Source organism: Thyridium curvatum (assembly GCF_004353045.1).
Source record: "Thyridium curvatum strain D216 chromosome Unknown NODE_59_length_275895_cov_82.984335, whole genome shotgun sequence".
Classification (NCBI taxonomy): domain Eukaryota; kingdom Fungi; phylum Ascomycota; class Sordariomycetes; order Thyridiales; family Thyridiaceae; genus Thyridium; species Thyridium curvatum.
Genome location: NW_022156814.1, coordinates 43,987 through 70,237, shown reverse-complemented (window position 1 = coordinate 70,237; position 26,251 = coordinate 43,987). Strand labels below are relative to the sequence as shown.

The 26,251-nt window shown below is 56.1% G+C and overlaps 9 protein-coding genes across 9 annotated transcripts; 3 read left to right on the top strand and 6 right to left on the bottom strand.

The window, feature by feature from the left end:
* Window positions 1-367: 367 nt before the first annotated feature.
* Window positions 368-1,502, bottom strand: E0L32_008703 (uncharacterized protein; the record flags this gene model as incomplete). The annotated part of the gene is made up of 2 exons (XM_031143587.1): window positions 368-1,290; window positions 1,352-1,502. 2 exons carry the CDS (start codon window positions 1,500-1,502, stop codon window positions 368-370), a joined length of 1,074 nt encoding a protein of 357 aa, XP_030992009.1.
* Window positions 1,503-1,738: 236 nt separating this feature from the next.
* On the bottom strand, window positions 1,739-8,728 carry E0L32_008702 (uncharacterized protein; the record flags this gene model as incomplete). Its single annotated transcript, XM_031143586.1, has 12 exons — window positions 1,739-3,304; window positions 3,370-3,413; window positions 3,806-4,218; window positions 4,285-4,555; window positions 4,616-4,802; window positions 4,861-5,246; window positions 5,306-6,237; window positions 6,300-6,895; window positions 6,964-7,451; window positions 7,523-7,619; window positions 7,671-8,153; window positions 8,213-8,728. The coding sequence occupies 12 exons, from the start codon at window positions 8,726-8,728 to the stop codon at window positions 1,739-1,741; spliced, it is 5,979 nt and encodes a 1,992-aa protein (XP_030992008.1).
* Window positions 8,729-9,736: 1,008 nt separating this feature from the next.
* E0L32_008701 (uncharacterized protein) lies at window positions 9,737-11,982 on the bottom strand (the record flags this gene model as incomplete). Its single annotated transcript, XM_031143585.1, has 2 exons — window positions 9,737-10,146; window positions 10,215-11,982. The coding sequence occupies 2 exons, from the start codon at window positions 11,980-11,982 to the stop codon at window positions 9,737-9,739; spliced, it is 2,178 nt and encodes a 725-aa protein (XP_030992007.1).
* Window positions 11,983-14,463: 2,481 nt separating this feature from the next.
* Window positions 14,464-16,688, bottom strand: E0L32_008700 (uncharacterized protein; the record flags this gene model as incomplete). Its single annotated transcript, XM_031143584.1, has 6 exons — window positions 14,464-15,043; window positions 15,123-15,496; window positions 15,564-15,617; window positions 15,684-16,090; window positions 16,164-16,407; window positions 16,494-16,688. 6 exons carry the CDS (start codon window positions 16,686-16,688, stop codon window positions 14,464-14,466), a joined length of 1,854 nt encoding a protein of 617 aa, XP_030992006.1.
* Window positions 16,689-18,043: 1,355 nt separating this feature from the next.
* On the top strand, window positions 18,044-19,486 carry E0L32_008699 (uncharacterized protein; the record flags this gene model as incomplete). The annotated part of the gene is made up of 6 exons (XM_031143583.1): window positions 18,044-18,227; window positions 18,311-18,390; window positions 18,444-18,902; window positions 18,959-19,016; window positions 19,074-19,136; window positions 19,200-19,486. 6 exons carry the CDS (start codon window positions 18,044-18,046, stop codon window positions 19,484-19,486), a joined length of 1,131 nt encoding a protein of 376 aa, XP_030992005.1.
* A 190-nt stretch (window positions 19,487-19,676) lies between these two features.
* E0L32_008698 (uncharacterized protein) lies at window positions 19,677-20,513 on the bottom strand (the record flags this gene model as incomplete). Its single annotated transcript, XM_031143582.1, has 1 exon — window positions 19,677-20,513. The coding sequence occupies one exon, from the start codon at window positions 20,511-20,513 to the stop codon at window positions 19,677-19,679; it is 837 nt and encodes a 278-aa protein (XP_030992004.1).
* Window positions 20,514-22,112: 1,599 nt separating this feature from the next.
* On the top strand, window positions 22,113-23,523 carry E0L32_008697 (uncharacterized protein; the record flags this gene model as incomplete). The annotated part of the gene is made up of 2 exons (XM_031143580.1): window positions 22,113-22,203; window positions 22,289-23,523. The coding sequence occupies 2 exons, from the start codon at window positions 22,113-22,115 to the stop codon at window positions 23,521-23,523; spliced, it is 1,326 nt and encodes a 441-aa protein (XP_030992003.1).
* Window positions 23,524-24,248: 725 nt separating this feature from the next.
* E0L32_008696 (uncharacterized protein) lies at window positions 24,249-24,812 on the top strand (the record flags this gene model as incomplete). The annotated part of the gene is made up of 1 exon (XM_031143579.1): window positions 24,249-24,812. One exon carries the CDS (start codon window positions 24,249-24,251, stop codon window positions 24,810-24,812), a length of 564 nt encoding a protein of 187 aa, XP_030992002.1.
* A 366-nt stretch (window positions 24,813-25,178) lies between these two features.
* On the bottom strand, window positions 25,179-26,091 carry E0L32_008695 (uncharacterized protein; the record flags this gene model as incomplete). Its single annotated transcript, XM_031143578.1, has 3 exons — window positions 25,179-25,736; window positions 25,796-25,878; window positions 25,944-26,091. The coding sequence occupies 3 exons, from the start codon at window positions 26,089-26,091 to the stop codon at window positions 25,179-25,181; spliced, it is 789 nt and encodes a 262-aa protein (XP_030992001.1).
* Window positions 26,092-26,251: the final 160 nt, after the last annotated feature.

Below are 26,251 nucleotides of genomic sequence, written 5' to 3'. Positions count from 1 at the left end.
TTTTGAGCCCATCTTGGTTCATCATGATGATCATCGATAGAATTCCAAGGCGAACCATGGTGATGCTGGGGCCCTCGAGGGCGTGGGGGCATGGAGGTCCCCAACACCTCGGACCGCACCGCTCAGTTCCAGTGTTCAACACGCACGGTCGCCCAAACCTGCAAGCTCGACATTGTGCTCGGATGGGTCGAGCATGCCCAGACCCAATACGCTTGGACTCCATCAGAGTCCCTGCTCAACAAAAAGCAAAAGAACACAGTCCTGTAAGGGCCCGGAGTATGGCCGCTCAGACGAGAAATGCATCAATCTGGAATGCTGCCAGGTGTCCATGCGTTCGCTTCTGAAGGGCTACATATGTGCTACCCCTTCACAGGTTGTCCAGCACGGGCTTCGGCTGGTAAAGTTCCTCCAGATACTGCTCCTCTTCAGCCGTCAAGACCTTGCCCCGCACTGCCGTGGCCTCGTCCAGACGCTTGATGCTGTTGAGGCCGACGATGGGGCTCGTCACCCGCTTGCTGAGCCACGCGAGTGCTACGTGCGCCATGGGCCACCCGCGCTTCTCCGCAACCTCCTGCACCCTCTGCACGATGGCCAGGTCCGTGACCGACAGCTGTGGCCCGCCGGCGGCCTGCTCCCACCTGCTCCGCACCGTGCTGCCAGACTCGGACGCCGGCCGCGCGAGGTGCCCGCGGCACAGCGGCGACCACGGCACGAGGCCGACGCCCGTGTCGTTGCAGAAGCGGACCATCTCGCGCTCCTCCTCGCGGTACAGCAGGCTGTACTGGCTCTGCATGGCGACGAACTTGGTCCACCCGTTGCGCTCGGCGCAGAACTGCATGCGCGCAAACTGCGTCGCCCACATGCGGCTGGCGCCGAGGTAGCGCACCTTGCCGGACTGGACCAGGTCGTGCAGCGCCCGCATCGTCTCCTCGACGGGCACGTCGTAGTCGAACGAGTGCACGTGCAGCAGGTCGATGTAGTTCGTGCCCAGGCGCTGCAGGCTGGCGTCGACCTGGTTGAAGATGGCGGTGCGCGAGAGGCCGTAGTTGTTCTGGTAGTCCTTGGACGCCTCGACCGCAGCGCGCATGAAGGGGTGCCGGATCCTGGGGTCGTTGTCGCTGACGCCCCATCGGCACTTGGTCATGAGGACGACCTTGTGTCGCGGGATGTTGTACCTTTTGAGCGCCTTGCCCACCGTCAGCTCGCTGACGCCGTTGGAGTAGCTATTGGCCATGTCCCACGTGTTGAGGCCTCTATCGTAGGCTGCTTTGAGCAGTGGCAAGGACTGGTCTACATGTAGCTCGTCAAATCAGTTCTCGCAGTTCCTGATTCGGATGCCGTGTTCTATTACCTTCGTCAAGAAACCACTCCAACGTGCGTGGGTCGCCAAAAGACGCGCATCCTAGGATGGGTACCGAGACACGAAGCCCACTTTGACCCAAGTTACGGTATTCACATTTGGTGTTGTCCAGAGACTCTTGGAGCTGTGGTGGTAAAGACATTGTGCCACGAAGTCGTCCGCATAAAACCCAATGTGAAAGATGGACAAATCAAGATTAAAGGCAATCCGCTGAAAGTAATACAAAGTATTTTGTACATAAACTGTCCTTTTACAGCTAACCTCGCGCATATCATACTTCCGCCGGTCGTCGGTTGGGTGACCGCTTTTAGTGGACCTGCTATCACTACTGGCCGAAGGCGCGGCGGAAGCATTCATTCATAGGTAAGGTTCACGATCCTAGTCCGCAAGGTCGTCGCTAGGGTGATCTGAAAGCTCCGGAGTTTCGTCATCTTCCTCTTCCGGTTCCCACGCCGCTGCCCGTCTTGGCGTCCCTCGGCCTTGTGCCTTTTTGCCTGCCGGACTGGCCGTGGGAGTGCCGCCGTTGCCCTTCTTCTTCCCCGTTCTCTCTACGAGATGCTCAATGGGGCAATTCGCATCGGCCCATCCCTCGCTCCCTTCACCCGTGATAGCCCGGCAGCGGCCGCAGGTCTTTCCATGACGGATCAGTAGCCGGTGAAGCGGGTATTTGAGATGATCGGGGACCCTGACTTCGCAGTGGCTGAACGTCTGATCTCGCGTGGCAGTAGGCGGCACCCACTTGAGCCACTTGCACAGTCGCCACACGTGCGTGTCGACGGCGAAACTCGGTTGTTGCATGCAGAAGAGCACCACACAAGAGGACGTCTTGACGCCAATGCCGGGGAACTTGATGAGCTCCTGCATTGCTTCGTCGGGGGCCATACCGTGGATGTGGTCGAGCGACAAGATCTCTGACTCCGTCTTCAAGATCTCGAGATCTTTCTGGCCTTGAGTCTTGTCACCAGCGCCGATGATGTTGGTCGCCGCACTGCCCGTCTTCTTTTCTTCGAGGTAGGCGGCTCTGCGGGTCTGGTTCTCTTCGTAAACCATGTTGAGAATCTTCTTGATGTTGTTGCTCTTGACTTTGGCCAGCCCACCGGACTTGATGGCTTCGATGACGTCCTCGACAGGAGCTAGGCGCACATTGTTCCAGTTGACGCTACCCTTCCCGATGCCATCCTCGACAACGCCAAAGGCCTTGACCAGGCCTTGGAACGCCCTGCTAGAGTTTGTGTTGGTCGTGTTTGCACTCAGCAGCGTTCTGATCAGGGCATCGAGGATGGACGGAACCTCGCCGCACCCAGCAACATCCAGAGACGGCGCCGGGATCTTGTCTGGGGCCTTGTACACACCGTGTAGCTTGGACAGCAGTCTAGTAACCTCTTCACACATCTCTGACGTCGGCCCGGGCCAGTCTGGAAACGGTGTGGTTCCAGGAGTGAGGCCGTATGGATTTGCCTTGGTCCTGGGTGACTTTGGCTTCTTCGCTGTCGAGGGTGGCGTCTTCATTTTAGCGTCGAAATCAGTGGCATCAGGCTCTTCAATCTTGACCTTTTTCCTCGGGGTGCTCTTCCTAGCCGTCGCTGCGGCCTCATCCGCACGGTTGCTTTGCTGATCAACTGATCTCCGTGACCGAGATGACCTGCGTAGCGAGTGGTCTCCATTCGCAACGTCTTCTGACTTGATCGTCGCAGATTGTCTGTTCCGTTTTGGCACGGGAGTTTGGGGTGGGCTAGAGTCCTCCTTGATAGCCCCCCTGTGAGAGCCATTCAGGTCGCCGTTGCTGGTGTTGACCTCTGTGTTGGTAATTCGCTTTCTCTTCTTTGATGCACCTGCGGACGCAAGCCTGACCTTTTCACTAGAGGCAGCATTCGAATTCTGAGCGACTCGCGCTCTTGTGACACGACTTGGAGCCATTTCAAGACCAGGAGTCTTCGCCAACAGCTGTATGGTTGGGAACAGCGCGCCAATGAATGCGAGTCAATGCACAGCCTAGGATTCGCACTGACAGCGTCGTCATGTACTGCAGCAGCACCCTCCACTGTCAACAGGACTAAGATAGAAAGCCTTCAATTACTTCCAGGTTCTATTGTGCAGCGTATGTTGTGTGAGGTGTGAAGAAATCGTCAAATGGATTGCGGAGAGAGCTGGGGGGAGCAAGAAGTTGAGCTCAGGGGCAATTTAGGTGCTAAGATCGCCCGCAAATGAGTTGATGACGTAAACGAACAGTGCTTATTTCTCGTTTCTCGGAGATCGCGCCATGCCTGTCCCCGTATCGAGTCCTGATGACAGCTATCATCTTTCTAAGCAAATATTGATTTTCGATGCATTGTCTATAATTCTTAATTCTATTCTATGCTCTATCTTCTCGAAATCAATTGCAGAGGCCGACCTCTTGTAATCCATAATCTTGGAGGGCATCTATCCGTTCAAATCATCATCAACCTCTTTTCGTCCCACGACCCTTCGGAACTCTCCATATCCAGTAGAGCGCCATGGCCCCTGCAACATTGACGACGATGTACACCCAGAGCAGGCCAAAGTCCCTCCACCGGTTGCTGTAAAGGATATCGAAGCGGCCGAGAAAGTCGTTCGTAGTGGCCAGCGGGCAGTAGGTGCACATATCAGCGGCGGCCGGGTTGAGGACTGCGCCGTGCGCAGCCTTGGCATAGGGTGTCAGAAACTCGCCGCAGGTCATGTTCTGCGGCGGCTGCATGTGGAGCAGCTCGTTTGGCGAGCATACGACTTCCGAGTTGGCCAGGCAGGCAGACATGATACCGGAGATGAGATACGTCGCGGGCGAAAGACGGTACATGAAGATCCAGAAATCCGGAAGATCGACGCGAGGCACCGCAACACTGGTGTGGATGTCAGTCATCTTATTTGGCTTCCGTGATGACGGGTCAGGCCTTCTTGGTACTCACCCGCAACATGCGATGCAAAGCATCCAGATCAAAGTAGCCAATATGCCGGCGACAGCTTCACTCTCGATCCATGTGATAACAAGGTGTGAGAAGGTACTCGTGAAGAGCAGGTACATCCACAAGAACAGGAAGACCAGGAATCCCCGTATTTGCTGGTCATCCGAGGTGGTGTTCATAACGAAGCCCACCGGATAGTACCAGCAGAAGAACGCGACGACGGCCGTGAGGGTATTCCAGCCGGCTTCTACAAGAATGTTTGACAAGACAAAGGCTGCGCGAGGGGCATCATTAGCGAATGGTCGACTGTGACTCTCATCATCTCAAAACGTACTTGTCCACTTGTATATCTTTGAAGGCCGTTCTCGAACCTCAAACAGGTCGCGCTGCGGTAGGAACATGGGCATAATCTGCTCGTTGATGTTTCCAAACATGGCCAGTAGCATGAACATGGCGTAGAGCTGGTTCTGGAGACCCTGGATGCTATTCTTGGCACTGAAGCTGAAGCCAAGGTACAGACACTAGACAGGTCAGCATATTACTTCCTTCAGCGGGTCCAAGAACGGTCAATACACATACGGAAATGATGATCAAAAGCGCCTTTGACCAGATATAGGTGGGCGATCGCCAAAAGTGCTTCGAAGTGCGCAGCAAGACCTCCCAAAGCTGGACCCAGAATGAGGCCACGAATTCCCTGTGCTGCGAGGCATCCTGTTCTGCGGGATGATTCAGGGAGGCGGGTTGGGTGACGGCCAGTGACCGAAGGCACGAGAGCTCTTTCTTGACCTCTGAGTATTCGGACGAGTTTCGCCATTGCTCATGCCAGTCAATCTTCTTCTCGTCGTCCGTGTGGGTCGGAGCAATGACCTGGAGCATCCACTCCGCGGGATTGGCATCGGCGGGACACTTTGGCGCTCCCTGGGTTTCAAGATAGCTGATGAGTTTTGTCGAGTTCTCTCCCATGTCTGGAACCGGGTATGAGCAACGTACGTTTGAAGGGTCACGAGACAATTGCTAGACTTACCTCCGAAGTAGACAGTCTTCCCGCCAGGCGCAAGCAGAAGCAAGCGGTCGAACTGCGTAAACAGCATCGCAGACGGCTGATGGATGGTGCAGAGCACCGCTTGCCCGCTGTTGGTCAGCTTCTTGATCAAAGTAACGATCGACCAGCTCGTCTGGCTATCCAGCCCCGAGGTAGGCTCGTCGAGGAAGAGCAACAGCTGCGGCCGGGCGGCAAGCTCCACGCCGATCGTCAGCCGCTTGCGCTGCTCCACGTTGAGGCCTTCTCCCTGGACGCCCACCACGGCATCGGCATAGTCCTGCATCTCGAGCATGCCAATCACCTGGTCGACGTACGCGAGCTTCTCCTGGCGCGGGATCTCGGCGGACTGGCGAAGGAGGGCGCTGAACTCGAGTGCCTCCCGCACAGTCATGGTGTTGAGATGGAGGTCCTGCTGTTGGACATAGCCGACGCGATGCTGGAAGGAGGTATCGGTAGGCAAGCCGTCAATCATGGTTTCGCCGCTCACGGCGCCGACAGTGACGCGAGTGGCGAGGACATCTAAGAGTGTTGTCTTGCCGGCACCGGACACGCCCATCAGAGCAGTAGAGGCTCCTGGTTTGACCCATCCGTCGACGTGGTCGAGGATGCGACGCTCTTTACCCTTGATCTTGACATCATAGCACAGATTCTCCCAGTGGAACACTGCTGTCCCTGCCGCGATTTGCGGAACGAACTCGTTTCCGGTTGTGCCCTGTGCTGCCACGACCTTGGTCTCACCGGGCTGGGCTTCAACGTCGGTCTTGTCTCTGGCCTTCTCCATTCTACCCTGAGGCATTTTGCCTCTTCGGAAAACGAGCACCTCTCCCTTGCTCTTTCGGGGCTTCATAAACTCGGCGGCGGTGACGTAAGTGAGGAAGAAGAAGGTCAGAAAAGCAAATAAAATGCCAATGTTCCTACTAGTAGTTAGTTCTGCGGGAGAGGAGTGTACGAGGGACGGGGAAGACAAATCACGTACCTCCACTTGTGGCTAGCTTGGAAGCCAAATGACATGTCGAGATACCGGCCGCCATCTACAATGGACGATCCTGGCTGTGCGCCCACAACAGCACAGATCCGCGATTCCAGTCCTAGCTCATCATACCCGGGCCCTTGAGGTGTCATGTTTGCACACGGAAATTGCCGACCATCGAACTCGTTGGACATCAGGGCTTCGAAAGCATAGGACAGGGGGTTGATGTATCCCATCCACCGCGACCAGCCGAGCATGTACGCAGGTGGGATAGTGAAACCCGTGTAGATCATGAGTCCCAGAGAAAGCACAGCGCTGGGCACCATGGCTTGCGCTGGAGTGCGGGTCAGGCAGGCCAGGGTTCTGAATAGGGCAGACATAATCAGTGTTGAAAGATAACTGCCAAGACAGAAGAAGAAGAAAGCGCCGGCGTCGCGGCGCAGGTGAGTCATGAAGTACAAGATAGTGTTGAAGATGAACATGTTGAGTGTCTTGTACGGTAGGTCGATCAGGTAACTGGCGATGGCTTGCGCAGATTTGTGGTAGAAGGCGTAGCGATCCTGCTTTTGCACAGTATCGCGCTCGGCGTAGACCGTCAAGACCTAGTGGCGTTGTCAGACAGAGGAGCCCTCTGTGAGAGCAAGACAGTCATCATGAGCAGGTAACTAACCTCAAGCATGCTAGCAAAGGCATTGAAAAGGAGTGAGAAGAATATGACGCCCCCACGGTAGTAAAAGCTCGATGTGTCTTGTTTTAGGTCGAGAAACACGGTTCCCAGCATGATGGCCATAACGAGGTTGAAAAGCAATTGGGCTATTGTGAACCAGGGATCGGCAAGCAGCCGTCTCCAAGCTCTCCAGAAGGTCAGGCCCACTTGCTGATGGTATGAGATGATGTAGGGCGACTTGGGCCGCTGGCTGGGTGCCTGTTCGACGCGTCTGGACCGCCGGTACTCGCCGAGTCGAGTGTTCAGAGGGTGCTGCTTCTCGTATGCGTCCAGCTCTGCCAGTAGCTTCTGGCGAGCATCACTCGTCCGCCACCTCTCGGCGAATTCATCTGGTGTCCTGGGGGCCTTGTCTTCGTAACCCTGCCGCACGATACGCTCACTCGCGCTCGTCATAGACGTCAGAAAGTCGGGAGTGGTTTGCCGGTCAGGGCCTGCTCGAGCACGGTATGTAAGTGACAGTTTAACAAGACAAATCGCGACCTGCATCTGGCTAGGTGCTTACACTCGAATCCAAGGTCTTCGAAGTAGGCTTTGGCCTCGGAGATTGGACCAAAGTATATCTGCCTGCCCTCATACAGGACAGTCACTCGGTGGAAGAGCTGCGTCGAATGTCAGTCGGGGTATCGTCTCATCAAAGAGGCGGTGCGTACCTCGTATGCAGACTGCGGGCCTTGGTAGATGGCGACTGCAGTCGCGACGTCGAGCAAGTCGGCCTGGTGGCGCAGGTTCTGGCAGAACTTGATGGCATTCGCGCTGTCAAGCCCGCGCGTCGAGTTGTCCCAGCACTGGAGCTTGGCCCCGGTCAGGGCAGCTTCAGCTATGCTAACGCGCTTCCTCTCGCCCCCAGACACGCCGCGGATAAAGTCGTTGCCAACCCTGGTATCTGCGGTGTGGGAGATGCCCATCACGGCCATAACGGCGTTCTTCATCATATCGCTGACTTGGGCTCTGGTGCAGCCTGCCGGGGCGAAGCGATTGGCACGGGCCCGGGCTGCGAAGCTGAGGGTCTCCCCGACGGTCAAATGTGCCAGGTGCGCATCGATCTCGGCATTGTACAGCACCTCGCCACGCAGCGACCCCCTGATGTGTTTAGGCTTGATGCCTTGGGAAGCAAGCCTGTCAGTATAACGTCGCTACCACACTCAGTCAAGGGAGCCCTACCTCTATAATTGATCTTGGCGTCCGGGCTCACTGTGAAGCCTTCCGTCTGACCCGCTAGGGTTTTGAGTAGGGTCGAGCACCCTGAGCCGGGCGGGCCAAGGACAAGCAGCATCTCGCCCTCGCCAATGACACCTTCAAAGCCACGCAGGATTTCGATCCGCTGTCCGCGCTTGCTGCCGGTCAAGGGCCGTATCAAGGACCGGAGCAATTTGAGCGGCTCACTTGCAGTGGTGGGCTGGTACTGCGCGCCGTCGTTCCAGCCGTAGACGTCGAGATCCCGGAACGCGACCCCGAGATATCTTTCTGGGACCGCATGAGGGTCGCCCTCATACAGCTTGACGAGCGCCTTGACCCAGGCCCTCGTATCAAAGTCGGGAGACTGTGGGTCGAGACAGCTGCCTGGTGTGGGATTGATGGCCTTGAGCTCGGGATCCAGCGCGGTCGAGGTGCGTGCGAGGATCCCAACGTTTTCGTGCATCTCCATTTCGGAGGGTGCATTACTTGAATCGGTGGTTGTGCCTTGTGTTTGACTGTCCATCTTGGGCATTGTGTGTGCTCCTCCTATGGGCGTTCTCATGTCTAGTTACTAGTTGGGGAGACTGGCGTTTGGTGTTAACAGTAACATTCTCGAGGCAGTTCGTCGGGGAGTGTGATGTTGAGCGCGGGTATGGCTACATCTCCGCTGAGGCCAAGATGCATCATTGTTATATGTAAACTTTCATCAAAATCACGGAACACACCGTCATGTCAGAATCAGAGCGAGCGAGGCTATGTTGTACCACGTGTAGGGGACGGAGCTTACCAGTCTCTCCTCGGGCTCCGCTGCCGGCCAGTTCGCAAGGTAACTAGGTTGCCGTCAGCACTACCCGGGTCAGGGCCAAGGGCTGCCAAGAGCCCGACGTATTCGAGCTTGACTCGGTCATCATTCGCTCGTTCCCTTTTCAGGGCATTTTTGGCGCTGGCTCGCTGCTGGGTGACGGGGTTTTTTAAGCGGGGGCCGGGCGCCGCGGACGGCCGATCTCCCCATCGTGGCATCAAGTGATTACGCAGCCGCCCAGGCAAGGACCTGTATCAGGATGATCATAGGGCTACGCTACGAACATGCAAGCGATGTTCCTTTGCATTAGCGAGCTCCTCATTTTGTGTCACAGACTTCCCCCGACCAACAGCGAGTGCGAGAAAAGTGCAGGCATTCATTCCTCCTACACGGCACATGGAAGCGTCGTGTGGGGGCCGTCAGTTTAACTAATGTTCTGTCAAAACCCCGGGCTGCGGAGCCGCGGGACCCGGGTATGCATCATCGAGGATCAGCTTGCTGCCTGTATGCATAATCATATAATCCTCGAATGGAAAGGCAGGAGAAGGGAGAACCACGGCAGAGAGAGAGAGAGAGAGAGAGAGAGAGAGAATGCTTCTTTCTCCAACGATCCTTTCTCCGCATGATCAAGTGGGTTTTTATTGCTCTCTACCTCTGTCAAGCTCATGCTTGCTATGGTATCTATAGTCATTTTCAATGCTAGGTACGAGTCAGAAGCGTTCAGCTTGAGACACTTCTTCAAGCTGCCTCAATAGTGCTCTTCAACCTCAGATCGCGGCTGCTAGCGCCCACATTGACCTCAAAAGAGCCGCTGGGAACGATCCAATTCTGCTTGGCTGTATCCCAGTAGCTCAGATCCCGGCGCCTCAGGTTGAAGGTGGCCGTCTCGGAGGCGCCAGCAGCGAGCTTAATCTTAGTGAAGCCTCGCAGTTGCTTGGGCGGGGCGGCCGGCGCGCTGGCAGGCAGCGTGATGTAAAGCTGGGGCACCTCCGCTCCCTCGACGGCGCCGCTGTTGGTGATGGTGCATGTCACGGTCGCGACCGTCTCCCACAAGTCGGCTCGGCCGCCCGGGGCGACGTCACCGGTCGCCGGCCCAGCCTTGGCATTAGACGTGACCTTGATGTCAGCGTAGGTGAAGTTCGTGTAGGCTTTTTGTTTCAACGCAGGTCAGCAAAACAGAAACATGTTCATAGGCGGGTGGTCAGATTGGACTTACAAAGGCCGAAACCAAATTCGTATCGGGGCTTGATATTGGCCTTGTCGAAATGGCGGTAGTCGATGTACAAGCCCTCCGTGAACATGTCATTCCCGCGTACCGGAGCAGTGCCATAATCGGCCGGCTTCTCCGCGATGGTGTACGGCAACTTTCCAGACGGCGACACCAGGCCATAGAGAACGTCCACCAGAGCGTTGCCGCTCTCCTGACTCGGCAGGCCTGCCCACACCACTGCCTGGACGCCTGGAGTCGACAGGATCGTCTCCAGAATCACCGGGCCAACACTGTGAACGACGACAATCGTGTTCTTATTGGCGCCGGCGACCGCCTGCACGAGCTGGTTGCCGTTATGCCAAGGATCCAGGTTGTTGCGATCACCGGCGTGGCCTTCCACTGTGATGTATCCCTCGCCGGAATCGGACGTGATCACTACGATGGCAGCATCCGCACCCGAAACGGTGCCGGACACCGACCCCGTGCTGTCCGTGTTGCTGAGGCTGATCTGCGTACCGTCGGCCTGAGCACGGGTCTGCAGCGCGTCGTAAGGAGCGATGAAGTAGGGATAGTCGGCCGTGCCGGAGCCCCATCCCATGCCGAGGGCGCCCTCGTTGCAGCCCCGGTCGGTGCACGAGTTGATCCCCTTCGGGTTCTTGACGGCGGCGGAGCCGACAACGGCGATCTTCTTGGGCTTCTTCAGGGGCAGGATGTTGTTCTCGTTCTTGAGCAAGACGATGCCGTCGCGGGCCACCGCGCGCACATTCTCCTTGTGGTTGCCCTGCACGTTGGCCTTGATGTTGATGTTAGGGAAGCCGGACTCCTGCCCGACTAGGTACCAGGCCGCTAGCACGCGTCTGGCCATCTCATCTAGGCGGGCCTTGGAGACCTGGTTGCTGTTGACGGCGTTGTTGAGCTGGGGTCCCCAGAGCACGACGCGGCCGTTGTAGTCACTGCCGGGCATATCCATGTCCATACCGTTGTTAGCACTCCCGGTCGTCGTGTGGATGGCATTCCAGTCGCTCATGACAAAGCCGGGGAAGGCTAGCTCCTCCTTGAGCAAACCTTGCTGGATATGGGAGTTTTCGCAAGCCCAGCTGCCGTTCACCTTGTTGTATGAGCACATGACCGACGCGACCTTGGCCTTGACGGCATCGGCAAACGGCCAAAGGTACAGCTCGTGCATGGTGCGGTCATCCACATTGGAGCTCATCGTGTCTCGGTTAAGCTCCTGCTCGTTCATGATGAAGTGCTTCGCGCAGGCCTGGACTCCAGAGCTCTGCATGCCTTCAATCGTCTCCGACATGGCAATGCCGGTCAGATAGGGGTCGGGCCCGAAGCCCTCCCAGTTGCGACCGCCTTGAGCAGACTTGCCCAGTGGCCCGGCGACGGGGCCCAGGAGATTGTGGATGCCACAAGCCTTGGCCTCGGCCCCCATGTACTGCCCGCGCTGTCTCATCAAGTCGATATCCCAGGTGGCGGCGGCCATGATTCCTGGAGTGAATGCAGTGACACTGCTGCCGTATCGGACACCCAAGGGTCCGTCCTGGATGCAGAGCTGCGGATACCCGATGGAGCTCACAGGCGCAGTGTTTCCAACGCAAGGACCCTTGTTCCAGCCGACGCCCGAGACGATGTTGATCTTGTCTTGCTGGGATAGCTTGGCGACGGCGGCCGTGGCCTTGGACACCGCTTCGGACCAGTCCCTGACGGCGGCGCCATCGGCGGCCACCAAGGAAGCCGCTGCCAGGAGGAGGGACTTCTGGATTAACATTGTGAGCAATAGGGTTTCCGGTAGTTGGGTTTGGCTGGGTTGGGGGAGACCGTGAAGAAGAATCCCATGCACCACAGAAACTTGCTCACCAAAACAACGAGGAACCCGACGAGTTATTTATGTGTGAATGGCTCCCGGGAATGGCGTCTCGGAACCAAATAAACAGCCAGGTATATCCAGGGTCCATTGTCTTCCCACTGAATGCCGGCTCAAAGTGGTGGATCGTCGGGTCCCATACAAGAACGGCACTGAAGCTCCGTTGGAGGTGGTATAGCAAACATCTTGGCCTCATTGGGTACAAAGCAGTCGGCTCAAATTGGACCACATCTTTTACCCTCCGCCTTGGCTGCCGGCACCTCTCCAGCAAGGTGCCTGGGGTAATGAACCAGCCTCAGTCGGTCCGGATTGGGCCGATGTTACGACACCCGGGCCGCATTGCCATCCAATTAATCATTTAATCTATCTCGCAGCTGCACCTCGGTTCGACCCCGCAATCTCGCTCGTCAAGCGCGATCAGTTGACAATCGCCTGTCTCTCTGCCGGTCACGTCCTCCAGGTTCCGGCCAGGTAGTGTTGCAAGACTTCCGCTTCGGATCGGAGACGGAGCGGTCCATGGTAGTACGGAAAGCATTGAGGCGTCTGCGCCTGAGACAAGACAGAGCTGAGATAAGCCACTGTTTCGCGACGGATGCACTCACCGCCTACTTGAACACGGGCCAGCCCCAGGCGAGCCAAGTAATGCCAAGCCGGATCACCGTTGCCCAGTTCAGGGCTGAGTGGTCTTATTGCAGATCTGAACCATCGATATGGTACGAGCAATTGGTGGAAGCGCCTTTGCCAAAGTATGTCATTGCACAAGATCAAGACATGATCAATGTTCAATGTCTCCAAAATTGTCGCGCGTTGTCTCAGCAGGTAGGCCAGACAGCCATGTACTCTCGAGCTGCGTGCTCGATATGCTTGTGATTTGGTCAACGTGCCTATGGGGACTAGCTTGAAGTGACCACTCGATGAAGATACAAGCCAATAAGCCGGCAAGCCAAGGGAGATTGCGGGGGAGAAAACCTGTTCCTGTAGAGGAAGACATATAAAACATGTAATATGATTTGACAACTCCAGAACGTGCGGTAGTGCTGTCACGCACCCCGCATTTTACCCCTGGAGAACCCTCACAGAAGGGCTGGCGAGCCGAAGTTTTGCCGTGTACATGGCGAGCCGACAGACTGGATACGATGAAGTGCCAGTATCATAATGGACGCCTCGCCGAGGCTCTTTGCAACCTTAAAGAGCGGGGTGCACATATGCGGCTAACCCTTCGGCCATACGTCGGACCCGGCAGTCAGCTTGGTTCAGTGTTGCTGGCCACGGCGGGCTCCATACTCGACTGCCACGAGGACATGATCGATCCCCGTTGTTCAGCCCCGAGGGTGATCGGCACTACGTCGGCAGCTACGACCACGACCACCGGGACACAGGCCTGGCTACCCAGTCATCCGTCTCGAACAGGTATATCGTCACCGTATGCCATTCTGGATATGGCCAGTGATGTGGAAGGTCTGGCCACCCATTCGGTCTGTCCTGTTGAGGTTATTGTTGCCGCACACACGCCGTACGAGGTCCTCAGCCTGACTTTGGTATACACATCCGGCGGCGCATGCATCAGCCAAGAATTGCTCATGGGCGCGGGAATTGACACGGCAATTCAACCCTCTTGGACCCCTGGGGAAAGAAAGAGCATACCGGCTAGGAAGTGAGGGCGTACGATGGCCTGAAAATGCAGCCCAATCCGAGTCTAAGGCTCGGGTTACAGATTTACGGAGCGAGATATCAGAGGCTGTCCCTTGTTAGAAAAGGGCCGAGCCACGGCATGGCTTCTCATGGCAACCACCCAAGAATCAAGACAGTCCGAAAGACAGTGTCCAACAGCCGTTCAATTGACCAAAGATCACTTCTTCATCATGACACACGGAGAGTCATCGACCAACACGGTGGAGGGAGCCAACTATTTTCTCTGGGAGGATGGGAGCACACGAGATACCCAGCAGATTCAACCTCGATTCTCTGTGCTCTTCTTCCCGACTTGGACTGTGAGGTGAGAGATTCACGAGGATACAGTTCTAGTTCTGGCCGCCTATTGGATAACCAGAGACTCACACATGTGGGAACCAAGACTCTACCTACCGGATCATCAGAGCATGGCTATCTGGCAGGTCAAGCTTCGCTTGGTTGACAGTCTGATTACAACTAAAGTCCTCCAAGTCGAGTCGAAACGTCTCCAACTCGAACGGTGTCATAACCGCGATATGGTCAACAACAAACAGCCTTTATATGGCTTGGACATGGTTAACAAATCAAACTTACTAAAATGTCTGCCTATCAAATTGCCTACTTATCTTATGATCATGACACCCTTCCACCATGACAGCATTGCCCTAAGCAGCAACGCCATCGAGATACCAGGTTTCTCGCCTTGATAACTCATCACGCCCGGCGGCGGCTAGGGTCCCCCACCTTACAAGGCCTCCCCAGCACACAAGATTGGTACTTGAACGTTCCGCATTGGTTCCTGACCTCTCCTCCGTTCCACGGGCATTTATCCCTGATAGCCTCGAACGCCGGAATGCAGAGGGCATCGACCCGGGCACCCACCGCGTTATCATCAGTGGAACCACCCTGTTTGAAGAGGTACTTGCAATCCGCGGGCGCATCATTCGCCTTCTCGAACCAAGCGTCGTAGTGGTTGTCGAAGAGGGGATTCGGACTTTTAACTTGCGCGCCGCCGGGACATTGCACGTTGATGTATTTGCTCGCGTCCGACCGGCAGACGGCGGCAAACTCGGGCTTGCCTGCTTTGCAGAGCTTGATGAGCTGGTCCAAGTCCGGGTTGTTATGAGGGGGGCCGTGGGTCGGGTAGCAAGACGGCTCTACGGTGGGCGTGCCATTCTCGATGCCGGTCATGGTGGCGGTTGCGTCGGGACAGACGGTTGTGACCTTGCCAAGGTATGTCGTCACGATCTCGCCGTGCATAGCGTCATCATTACATGTGCAATACGGTTTCAAACTGTAGCTATGGTAGGGGGGTATTCCCGATCAGCTCAAACGGTCCCTCTCATGGCAAGTGGGAGATTCTTTTTGCTTACCTTGATTCCATCCTGCAGGAAGTAACAGCTCCTGTCTGCTTCGGTTTCATAGTGATGCTGATCGTCTGGGTCGGCATCGTGGAGTATGTGCATGCCTTGTCGCCCTCGCCGGACATGGTGGCGTAGTTACCCTCAGTTAGGCCACCTCCGCTTGCAGCGCTCGAGCAACGGCAGAAGGCGGATGGCTCGGCCCTTGGTTTGCCATCAAATCCATCGCCGTGCGTGTTGCGGAAACATTGGGGAGGGATGACGGCCGGCAGCCCTTTCTCTAGCTCCTGCAGGATCTTCTGTTGCTCGTCTAGCCATGGTTTGTCGAATTTCCCGTCGATCATCTTTTTGGTCCACTTGACGCAAGGGCAGTTCTTTTTATCGCCCTGCGTATAAAGTGTCAATTGCATGGAAGAGGGTTTGGGAAAGAATAGATGGGAAGAGTAAGCCTACCTCTGCCTGACAGACTTTCTTGTCTCCCTTGCAGTCCGGGTCATCACAGGCTGGCTGTAGGTGTGTTAATAAGGGGCCCACGCTGTAGAGAATAGTTACAGCTGGGAGAAGACTACATACCGAGTTCTCGTCAACAGTAGCTTTCGGATTACACGACGAAGTTGACGACGAACTTGTCGTCTGCTTCGTGGATGTTGGATCATGATTATCATTGCCGTTGCCATTCGCATTGTCCTTCGGCTGCCCAAATTGGCCACCGCTAAAGACAAACTTGTAAGCCGACTCAGCAATAGGTCTAGCTGCTTCGTCCACCGCCCAAACCCCGGCCGCGCCCGCCGCCGCAACCATGATGGCGAATTTGTTCTTCTGGGCTTGCGTCTTGAGGACCGCAACGGCGGCTCTCAGGATCTCGGGTGCGTTCTCTGCCATCTCGAGGGCGAAGCGTCCCCATTCTGCTGGGTTGATAAGCCCAAAAGCTTGGTCGTTCTGGGCGGCTCCTTGAATGGCATTGATCATGCAACTCATGCCTAGGAAGGGGGCAAAGAAGGTTAGTGCCGTGACTCTTTTCTCTTTCACCATGGTGGAGAGCTAGATACTTACCATCGCGGCTCTTCAGCTTGGCCACACCACCACAAGACGTAGCGGCTTCTTTGATAAGGGCATCCAGCGCGTCTTGGAGTGATTCGGGAATGAGGACCGTGACATCGCCGACCTTGACTCCTTCCGAGGCCGCGGTTGCCGTGACGACAGCCAGCTGCGGCTTGAGTACAGTCGTTGTCGCAACATTACCAACGGTAGTGGTACGGGTCTCTTCTGTTAGGTGATCTGTGTAAACACCGATCCACTATTGACTTGCGAGTTAGTCGTCTGCTGTAAAGATACCACAGGAGCTGAAGATGATATAGATTTCAAGATTTCAAGATAGCTTACCTTTGTGGTGCTGCCCTCTATCTTGAGGTATTCTGTGTCCACGCCGATAGGGGCCGCATACTCTTGATGAATCTCAATGTTCGCTGTCTGACGTTTGACGACGATATTCCTCGGGGCAGCTGTGATCTGAGGCTGTTGGGCATGTATCGAACCCACTAGGGCAGCGCACAGAAGTAGTGTCATATGCCAATACATGGCTGCTGATGGACTTGTGGCCAGAGGTCTTGTGGGTGCGTTATGATAACAATTGGCAATTCTCTAGGAGAACTTGTAAATCTGCAGGATGGCTTATTAAATACAACGGCCAGGCAGAGATACTTGTTCTGCCCGGTGTAGTGAAGTATTATCGACGCATTCTCGAGGGGTCGCCCCTTAGGACGGAGCCTTTCGCTATGCCGTTGTGTCTATCTTTCGCCACTCGTCGAGTATTTGAGGTTACACCCGAGGGTAGTATCGTTGTCAGACGCGTAAAAGGCTCCCTGGTGCTTAGAGGATTGTCTGTTGCCAGTGTGCGTCAGGCGGCACAGTCCAACAATCATTATGTGGCATAGCCGCGCTGCGACCTAGGTTGTTACTTAGCGGCGGCTCAGGGTTCAGTAGATTGGCTGGTGTGTCTCTTGGCGGTTAAGTGTCGCGTAAGCTATAAATTAAGCATAGTTGGGGGCGCATGTTTAACTCTCCAACCTCAACCACACTTCTCAACTGGCAGCCGTAGGGCCCCCAAGTGCCTCGTAAATTCTTGATCAGTATTCTGCACCTCCCCAAAGAGGCCATTGGGCCCCCAAGCGCCAAGGAAGTTGTCATCACAATTTGTTAGCTACGGCTAGGTATGATTGGCATATGGGGGCCATTCGACACTTCGCCGCTGTGGCTGTTAGCCCTCAGGAACCCGGTAAGGAGATCCTATGACTGATTTATGGAAGAGCTGCCTTCGTGTATGCGCGCGTCAAATGTCTGAGTCTTGATCAGCCTGTGCCGTTGATCGACAACCTCGTGTAAGTCCAAAGGGAGCAGGATCGCCACCGCGGCTGATAGCCCCCAAGAAACCAGTGAAGAGATCCTCTAATTGATCTGCGGAATACCTGGCTTCGTGTATATACGCGCCAAGTGTGTGATTCTTGATCAGCCTGCGCCGTAACGCGACAGCCTCGTGTAAGCCCAAGGGGGAGAGGGGGCCCGGTTGTAAAGACAGTCTCTCAGGACCACAGAGTCCCTAGCAACCAATATCTCACGTTTTCATTAATACCGTCCTCTTCCGCTGGTATTTTGCTTTTTGCTGATGTTCAATCATTCAGCCAGACCTTGCTTGCATGTTGTGTCACTGAAACCCCGAACGATGGCTTCGCTCAGCTTTCCTAAGTCGAAGCTTGCAGCTCCGCTGCTTGCTTTAACACTTCTCTTCACGCAGCAATGCCACGCTGGATACGCTATTCAGAGTGACTGGTAAGTTATTTCAAAACTTGATTTACCTCATGTGATGGAACATGAGGCCCTCGCTAACGGGAGTCTAGTAAGCTATTAACCGCTGTTTGTTCGATCAAGATCCTCGGATGCTCACATCGCCAGGCACCGCTCCTCAACGCACCTTTCTCGATGCTGCGTTCGCTTCTGCCAATACTCTCGTATCTTTGGCAGAGGGTTATACAGCTGAGGGGTTCAGCCAGGATGGCACCCAGGTATTCCAGTGGTTATACGGCACCGTAGGCCTCGATCTGATGCGAACGAGCGTGAGAAGTACGTTCCTGCCCTGCAGAATCTCCTGTTTCTTCCGCGTCGACATGCCTGGTCTTTTCTTTACTTACCAGGACTCTGTACAGTGAACCTGAGAGGCATAGCGGCGAATGCGGCGGCCGTACAAGGCGACCCCCAAGGAGGAGGCTCGACGACTGCCGATGTTGTAAGTCCCAATATCTGTTGAAAGGCGAATAGGTGATCCAAGTACTGATGTAGCCTGTCAGCGAGTCTTTTGTACGCATGATCGCCTACGAGAGGGAAGAGCCAGAGCCAATGGGGAGAGAAGAATCTTTGATCCAGGTGAGAATTCCGGAAGCTCCCCCTCCCTCCCTCCCTCCCTCCTCATGCTTGGCTCTCAAAGTTCTGTTTCTAATGAAAACTCAATGTCAACTTCCAGTGACCAAGGAGTTCCTCAAAGCCAAGTTCGACTGCACTCATGCCTTGGCCTGGACGATCGTGCCAGACGATGCGGACGCCAACGAGCCCGATACCCTACAGATCTGCCCTTGGTTCCTCGACTACGCCATGAAGCAGTCAGCCCAGTTCCAAGGCCAGTTCAAGCCTGGCAAGATAGCTTCCATGATCGCGAGCCTGAAGCTAGACAGGCTCGCGACGTGGGTGGCATACACCCCTATTGATTTGTTCCAGCTATTCGACAAGGTCATGGTCCACGAGGTGAGAACCAACCCGGTGGAATGTCTTTCAGTCGAGAAGCTGAGCCGAGCCTGAAGTTATCACATACGCGACGAGGCGGCGCGACGGATGACATTGGCGGGTTTTCGGGCTATGGTATGTTTCGGTACTTTCTTTGGGCCAAAAAGACAGGGCTAATATTACCACCTCCAGGCTGGAAGAATTGTCGCAAGCTAGCCGCCGAACGTGGAGACAAGGCGCCGCACCGGAACGCCGGTAAGCTTTTCTGTTGGGTTTCTACTTGATACTCTTAACACAATCCTGACACTGACATCTCAGATTCTATCGCTCTGTTCGCTTCCATCTCTGGACTAATAAACGCGGGAGGCATGGTCCGTGAGGATGGCACATTCGTCCACGGCCCCGGCGCCGCAGGTGGTGCTGGCAATGGAGGCGGAGACGGGCAAGCAGGCGGAGGCAAGAGGAGTATCATGATTCCGGACGAGATCCGCGAGCCCGTGCCCATGCTGGAGCCTAGACTTGAGCTGGCCCTGGAGCCTCCGGTCGCAAGTAAACGGGCCTCGCAGTTCGATGCTTCGAGACTGAAGGGCCGCCGGCTGTTTTGAGATTGCGTTGTGTATTAGCAGTTCAATAGCTAGTTCATTCGAGGTGCCGATGGGTTAGAGGTGATAGGTCGAAGACAGCGTTGCTAGGATTGATACATATAGCTGTCCTGTCGAACAAGTGCTCTTCTCATAGCCTTTTCAGATCATTTGTGGAACTCCGGTGACATATTATCCGCGGCATCCATCTCTCCTAGTGGGCTTCATCGCTCGACAGTCGGCGGATAATAGTACATGGCAGTGTCTCTTCCTGCGTCGATGCAGCGGCGGGAAATGGTAAAACAAGCTCAAAATGAGAAGGATGCGTCACCTTTTTAACCCCTTCCCACAAACTCCATTCGCGTTCTGTCCATTCCGAGCCCTGATGCGGCCGAGCAAGGCTCAACTCGACTCTCAGCCACTTGAGTCCTTCCATCGCTGCCAGAGTGTCCCAAATGTCCACCCAGAGGATCTCGTACTTGCCAGGGTGCTTTGCCGTGAGTATGAGGGGGTGATAGAGTTCCCAGTGAAGGTTTATCCGGGAAATGTGGGCGATGTGAGCCGCTGGAAGGCGCTCAGACATGACCGTGAGGCATCGCTGAGCATGCGAGAAGTCGAATAAAGTCTCCCGATAGAGGATGTGTATGCATTCAAAGTATCTAACGGTAAAGGTTAGTAGATGGACGCGAGCAGATGAGGCCCGGATGGGAGAGGACATCTTCTTGCACGTCAACAATATCGATATATGGTCGCATCGGATATTTGCTCGACCGCACACATCAAAATGAGGACCCGGCGGGAAGACACCGTCGGCATCCGACTTTACGCATTCTCTAGCGCGAAGCCTTTCGTGCGATCGGTGGATGTGAACGGCGTGCCCGCGGAAGTATGCATCCCAAACCATCCGACGTAGCTCGGGTGGGAGGTGATGATAGAGAGGCGAGGCATCCTGCTCTTTGGCCATGAGAGATGAGATGGGCTCTGGCGGGAGAAAGGGCAGCAGCTGGCGAGCGATGGTGAGGAGCTTATGGAAGCCGAGAGACCGCGGCATGGCTGGAGGGTGTAGCAGAAGGTGAAGGATGTGGTTTTATGTGCCCGAAAGGTGAATGGGTAATTATCTTGTGTTGTAGCGCTGCTGGGCTGCTGACACGAACCCCGCATGCAGCCTTGGGCATTAACCCTAACCCCCAGCTCTTCAGCTTACAGTCTGGTCAAGGGAGGCGTAGGATGGATAATATGTGCATGAGGCTGATCCCCGCAGTGCATGTGAAGAGATAAGTCCCCGCATAGTAAGAGGGAAGGCAGACTCAGCCGAGCAGCCTTGAAGAATGAACAATCACCGAACCAACCCAAGAACCCTTCTTCCCGGTAACTCACGGAGAGGCGTCGGCCACAAGATCTACTGCCTGGTTTGGCCTCAGATGGCTGGGCTGCTCCTTCAGACTTGGAAGATAGGCGGCGATGCGTGGGTTCCAAGAGGTGTCAAGTCATAAAGAGCTCCCTCATAGACAAGTATACGTATAACTAATCCCAAGCCTTGCTGGGAGGCTCAGACCTGTCTAGTTTAGCTGTGAGATAGGAGACGGATCCGTAGTCCCGGATGACTAGTTCTCCATTATCCAACGACGGTATCTACAAGGATTCACTTTCCTAAAATGGCTACAGCTCTGGTCTGGCGGCCTAGGAGATTGAGAAACACTCACACATGTAGGAACTATGACACTAAAACTACCAGATCGTCAGATTCTGGTTATCTGACAGGTAAAGATTAGGCTAGTTGACAGTTGAGTAACAGAAATACTGTCTCTTCATGAAGCCAATAGGTTTTATGTAGTGGGATACCCCGTGTGACTCTTGAGAAAAGATATGCATGATTAGCATTGAGGTGTCTCACGATGACCTTCTTCCGTCGACTATTCTGGCCTCCGCTTGTTTGGTACCGAGGCACGTCTAGATCGCCAAGGTGAGTCACGCAACTGATAAGAACTGATGATGATCGAATGCGCGTCACAAGCCCACGATACACCACCGCGCTGGCAGCTCACGGCTGTCCGCGGCACAACGCGGGACCCTCCGCGCGGGGCCAGAAGCCGGATTCGGGGTTTGATGCATTCCACCCGTCTTGCCCGTGTTTACAGAGACGTTGATTGGCGGTTATATGCCGTATGCAGGAGCTTGCCTACACTCTGCGCCCGCGCCCTTCCCTTGACACGATGCTATACGCCAAGAGGCATGAGCGTCGTGTGTACAGTGACCTGCTGGACTTGACTGGAGGAAGGGAGCCACAAAGCCCGAACTTGCATCACGCTAGGCCTCATGTCGACGTCGGTAGAGGAAGGCTACCTAAGCTGTAGCGCTTGAGGCGACGACGGCGGCGGCTGATGGACGATTCGAGTGGATGCCGGGCCTAGTGTGCGTAGCTTGAAAGCCAAGATTGTGTGACTCTTACTACTTTGATGCAGGAGTCACACTAAATGGATATACCTCGGCCGAGCTATCCCAACATGCTATAAAACCAACCACGTACGAATCTCTTTCTCTGCACTTGACACCATAGATATATCAAAAGTCTAACGCCCACAACGCTGAACTGCGAGTTGGTACCTCATTTGCTCGCTCTATCAACAGCCTGAGTTCCATCTCGCCCAACATGGGGGACTTGACAAGCAACGAGGCCGTATTTGGCAAAGGGATGCTGGAGCACTTCCTGATCGATCCCGAGTACCGCAATCTCAACCAAGGTAAGAAAGCCCGGTGACAGCAAACCTAATGGTGCTACAAAACCGGCCAGCAGTTAGTACACGAGAACTCACCAGCGAGGCACAGGCTCCTTCGGCACGTTCCCCAAGGTGATTCGCGAAAAGCAGCGGGCCTACCAGGACGCCACCGAGGCCCGGCCGGACCCGGCCATCCGCTACGACAACATCAAGCTGCTGGACCGCTCGCGCGCGGCCGTGGCGGAGCTCCTGCGGGTGCCGGCCGACACGGTCGTGTTCGTCAGCAACGCGACGGTGGGCGTCAACACGGTGCTGCGGAACCTCGCGTGGGCCGAGGACGGCAAGGACGAGATCGTGTACTTTAGCACCATCTACGGCGGGTGCGGCAAGACGATCGACTACGTCGTCGACACGCGGCGGGGGCTCGTCTCGTCCCGCATGGTCGAGGTGGCCTACCCGTGCGAGGACGACGAGATCGTGTCCCGGTTCCGGGACGCCGTGGCGGCGTCGAGGAAGGAGGGCAAGCGGCCCAGGGTCTGCCTGTTCGACGTCGTGTCGTCCATGCCCGGCGTCCGCTTCCCCTTCGAGGCCGTGACGCGGGCGTGCAGGGAGGAGGGCGTCTTGTCGCTCGTCGACGGCGCGCAGGGGATAGGGCTGGTCGACCTGGACCTCGGCGCGCTGGACCCGGACTTCTTCGTGAGCAACTGCCACAAGTGGCTGCACGTGCCGCGCGGGTGCGCCGTCTTCTACGTGCCGCTGCGGAACCAGGCGCTGGTGCCGTCGTCGGTGCCGACCTCGCACGGCTACGTGCCCAAGGCGGGCCAGCGCTTCAGCCCGCTGCCGCCGACGTCCAAGAGCGTCTTTGTCAACAACTTTGAGTTTGTCGGCACCATCGACAACTCGCCCTACTTCTGCGTCGGGGACAGCATCGCCTGGCGGCGGGACTTTTTGGGCGGGGAGGAGAAGATCCTCGACTACACGTGGGGGCTGGCCAAGGAGGGCGGCAGGCGCGTGGCCGAGATCCTGGGCACCGAGGTCATGGACAACTCGACGGGGACGCTGACCAACTGCGCCATGGTCAACGTGGCGCTGCCGCTGTACATCGGCGAGGGCCCCGCGGGGGCGGCGGTGGTCGAGGCGGAGCGGGCGTTCGGCGCGACGCAGTGGATGCTCAACAAGTGCATGTCCGAGTACAACACGTTCATCGTGCTCTACGCCTACCGCGGCCGGTGGTGGTGCCGGCTGAGCGCGCAGGTCTTCCTCGACATGGACGACTTTGAGTTTGCGGGCCGCACGCTGCTGGAGCTGTGCAAGCGGGTCGGGGCCGGCGAGGACAAGGCGTGAGTGAGAATGGGAGGCAGAGCACGAAAACACACAAGACTCGAATCCGCGGTCCAATCCTTTCTGCGAAGGAACAGCTTTGCTGAATGCAATGAATGAATGCGGGGGAGGGGAAGGGCAGGTGGTGTGGTGGGGTTGGATTGGCGGCATCAATAATATCACGCTCGCCGCATGCAGTTGAAGACATGTCAGGGACAGAGCAGGGATCAAAAACGACAGATCTAGACAGATGATCACGACGTAGACCTTTGGGTACTGGGTACATACACTCTCAGCCGTACGTCTTACGCCTCCTTTGCAATCGAAAACGTGGCTGTTTCCGAACAGCAGCACCACTGTGATCCCCCATCAGAAGAGAAGTCCCTGTCTGTCTGTGTGCCAGCCCTCCATAATTTTCGTGCTTGCAGCGTTTATTAGCGTCGCCCTTGCAGTGACAAGTTGGACAGACCGAACGACACCAGAAAGAAGCCGATGGAAATTCGATCCACACCTTCTTTGCAGCAGAAACATTGAAGGGCCCGCTGCAACGACACTCATTCGATCTGTGAACGAACTGAGCCCGAGATTCGGCCGCTGTTCATCACTGTCTCGGGCTGGTATCACCAATAAATACGCTCTTCTTAGGTTTCCAAGCCCGTTCTCGTCTTGTCTCGGCACAGCCAGCAACCTCCAAAAAAAAAAAAAGAGAGGCCTCAATTTCACACCCACCTCCCTCACCACTCAAAGGCATGGCGGCCGCAACACAGCCCTCGGCCCCGGTCACGCAGCTCACCTTCCGCGAGGCCACCGAGGCCGACATCCCGGCCCTGCTCGCGCTCATCCGCTCCGCCTACCGCGGCGAGTCCTCGCGCGCCGGCTGGACCACCGAGGCCGACCTCGTCGCCGACGAGCGCATCGACGCCGCCGGCCTGCGCGCCAAGATCGGCGAGCCCGAGGGCGCCGTGCTGCTGGCCACCGACGCCCAGGGCCGCCTGGCCGCGTGCTGCGAGCTGCTCAGGCGCGACGCCGCGCTCGCCTACTTCGGCCTGTTCGCCGTCGACCCCAAGCGCCAGGCCGGCGGGATCGGGCGGCAGGTGCTGGCCTACGCCGAGGGGTACGCCCGGGCGCAGTGGGGGGTCCGCGGCCTCGAGATGAGCGTCATCTGGACGCGCGAGGAGCTGATCGCGTGGTACGTGCGCCGCGGCTTCGTCAGGACGGCCGAGACGGCGCCGTTCCCCTACGAGAGCCTGGTCAACGGGGAGGCGCTGCGGGACGACCTGCACTTTACCATCCTGCGCAAGGAGCTCGTCTGATGCTCGGGTTGGGAAGGGGGAGCCATGTCTGGACGATGGGCGAACTTGAACAGCAGCATCGCAAGCTAGACTGCGATGAAGGACATAGCTTTCTAGGACGGATGGTGCGAGATACAAGAGCGACTGTCCATAGGTGTCGTCTGCAAAAGCATAGATAGATGGGGTATATGGGCAGCGGTATTTTATATGCCCGTGGCGTTTATTTCTTCTTTTTGATAGACGCCAGAAGCAAGCAAACCAAGTATAAACAAGACAGTGTCACCACCAGTACTATCAAGACCTAGGTTATTGAGTCTTGGTGAGGTACAAGTGTGTTCCTATGGTAACTTTGGGGAAGGACCGTAAGGCCTAGTGCTATCGAGCGTGCTACCTCTGGAGGAGTGCCACTGTAAAGAGAACATCATTATTCGTTTCCACCTCGACAACAGAAGTCTCTGGCAAGATGTGGTTGCTCGTAGACAACTGCCCGCCAATCTCAGTGGTCCAGTCGGTCACGTCCCACTCGAGCCCCTTGGTCGAGATGATGCTCTTGCCCCTCAGCGGGATGATGCCCACGTGCTTCCCAAAGACCTGCCTGCTCGAGCCGCGGACGTGTATCCTGTGCTTTCCCGTCTTGAGGACGAAGGTGAGGCTCTCGTCAGACAGCAGATAGAACCGCCCCTGGGAGTACTCTGCGTCCTGCTGGAAGAGGAAGAGGTGGTGGAGCTGGCTCAGTCCCTGGTCGACGCGGCCACCGAGCCCGCCTAATGCGACTATGCTTGACGGCTTCTGGGTTGTGCGGATGTGGCGAACAGCTTTGGTAAAGTCTGTTGAATACTGGTCTGGATCATGGATGACCGTCGTGGGAGAAGGCAGGGACGAGAAGTAATCCCTGGCTTCGTCCGACAGCGAGTCTAGGTCGCCGATCACAACATCCAGACGGTTCTTGCGGATTGCATTAGAAGTGATACTGGCGAGGGGTATCTATCTGTAGTCGAACTCACTGGGTTGTTCTCGCTATCGAGCACCCTATCTCTGAGTTGGTAGAGGTGATTTGCTCCCCCGTCCGCTGCAGCACGGTACGTTGCTGCGCTCAACAACAGGTCAGCTCGCGGGCAGATAGACGGAATGGCTTGAGTGCTGCGCACGCACCATTGTTCCATAACCGCTTCAAGGTTGTCAGATCACGGAGGGGCTGGTTGAGGACGACTAGAGCGAAAGGATCGCCGGTCTCTTCCGGATCATCCTGCAAGAGAGAGGCCGGGAACCAGTCGATAGGGCCGGTTTGCTCACTAGGCATGTCAGGTTACAGAGGACTGATGCGTCCTAAAGGCTAAAAAAGCGCAAAAAGAATACAGAGGCCGCTTTATAGTCAGGTCGCGTGTGCATGTGAGCACACGATTAGGAGAGAAAGTGGTAGACGAGTAGGCGGCACTAGGGCGAGTAGCGGTTCGGAATTT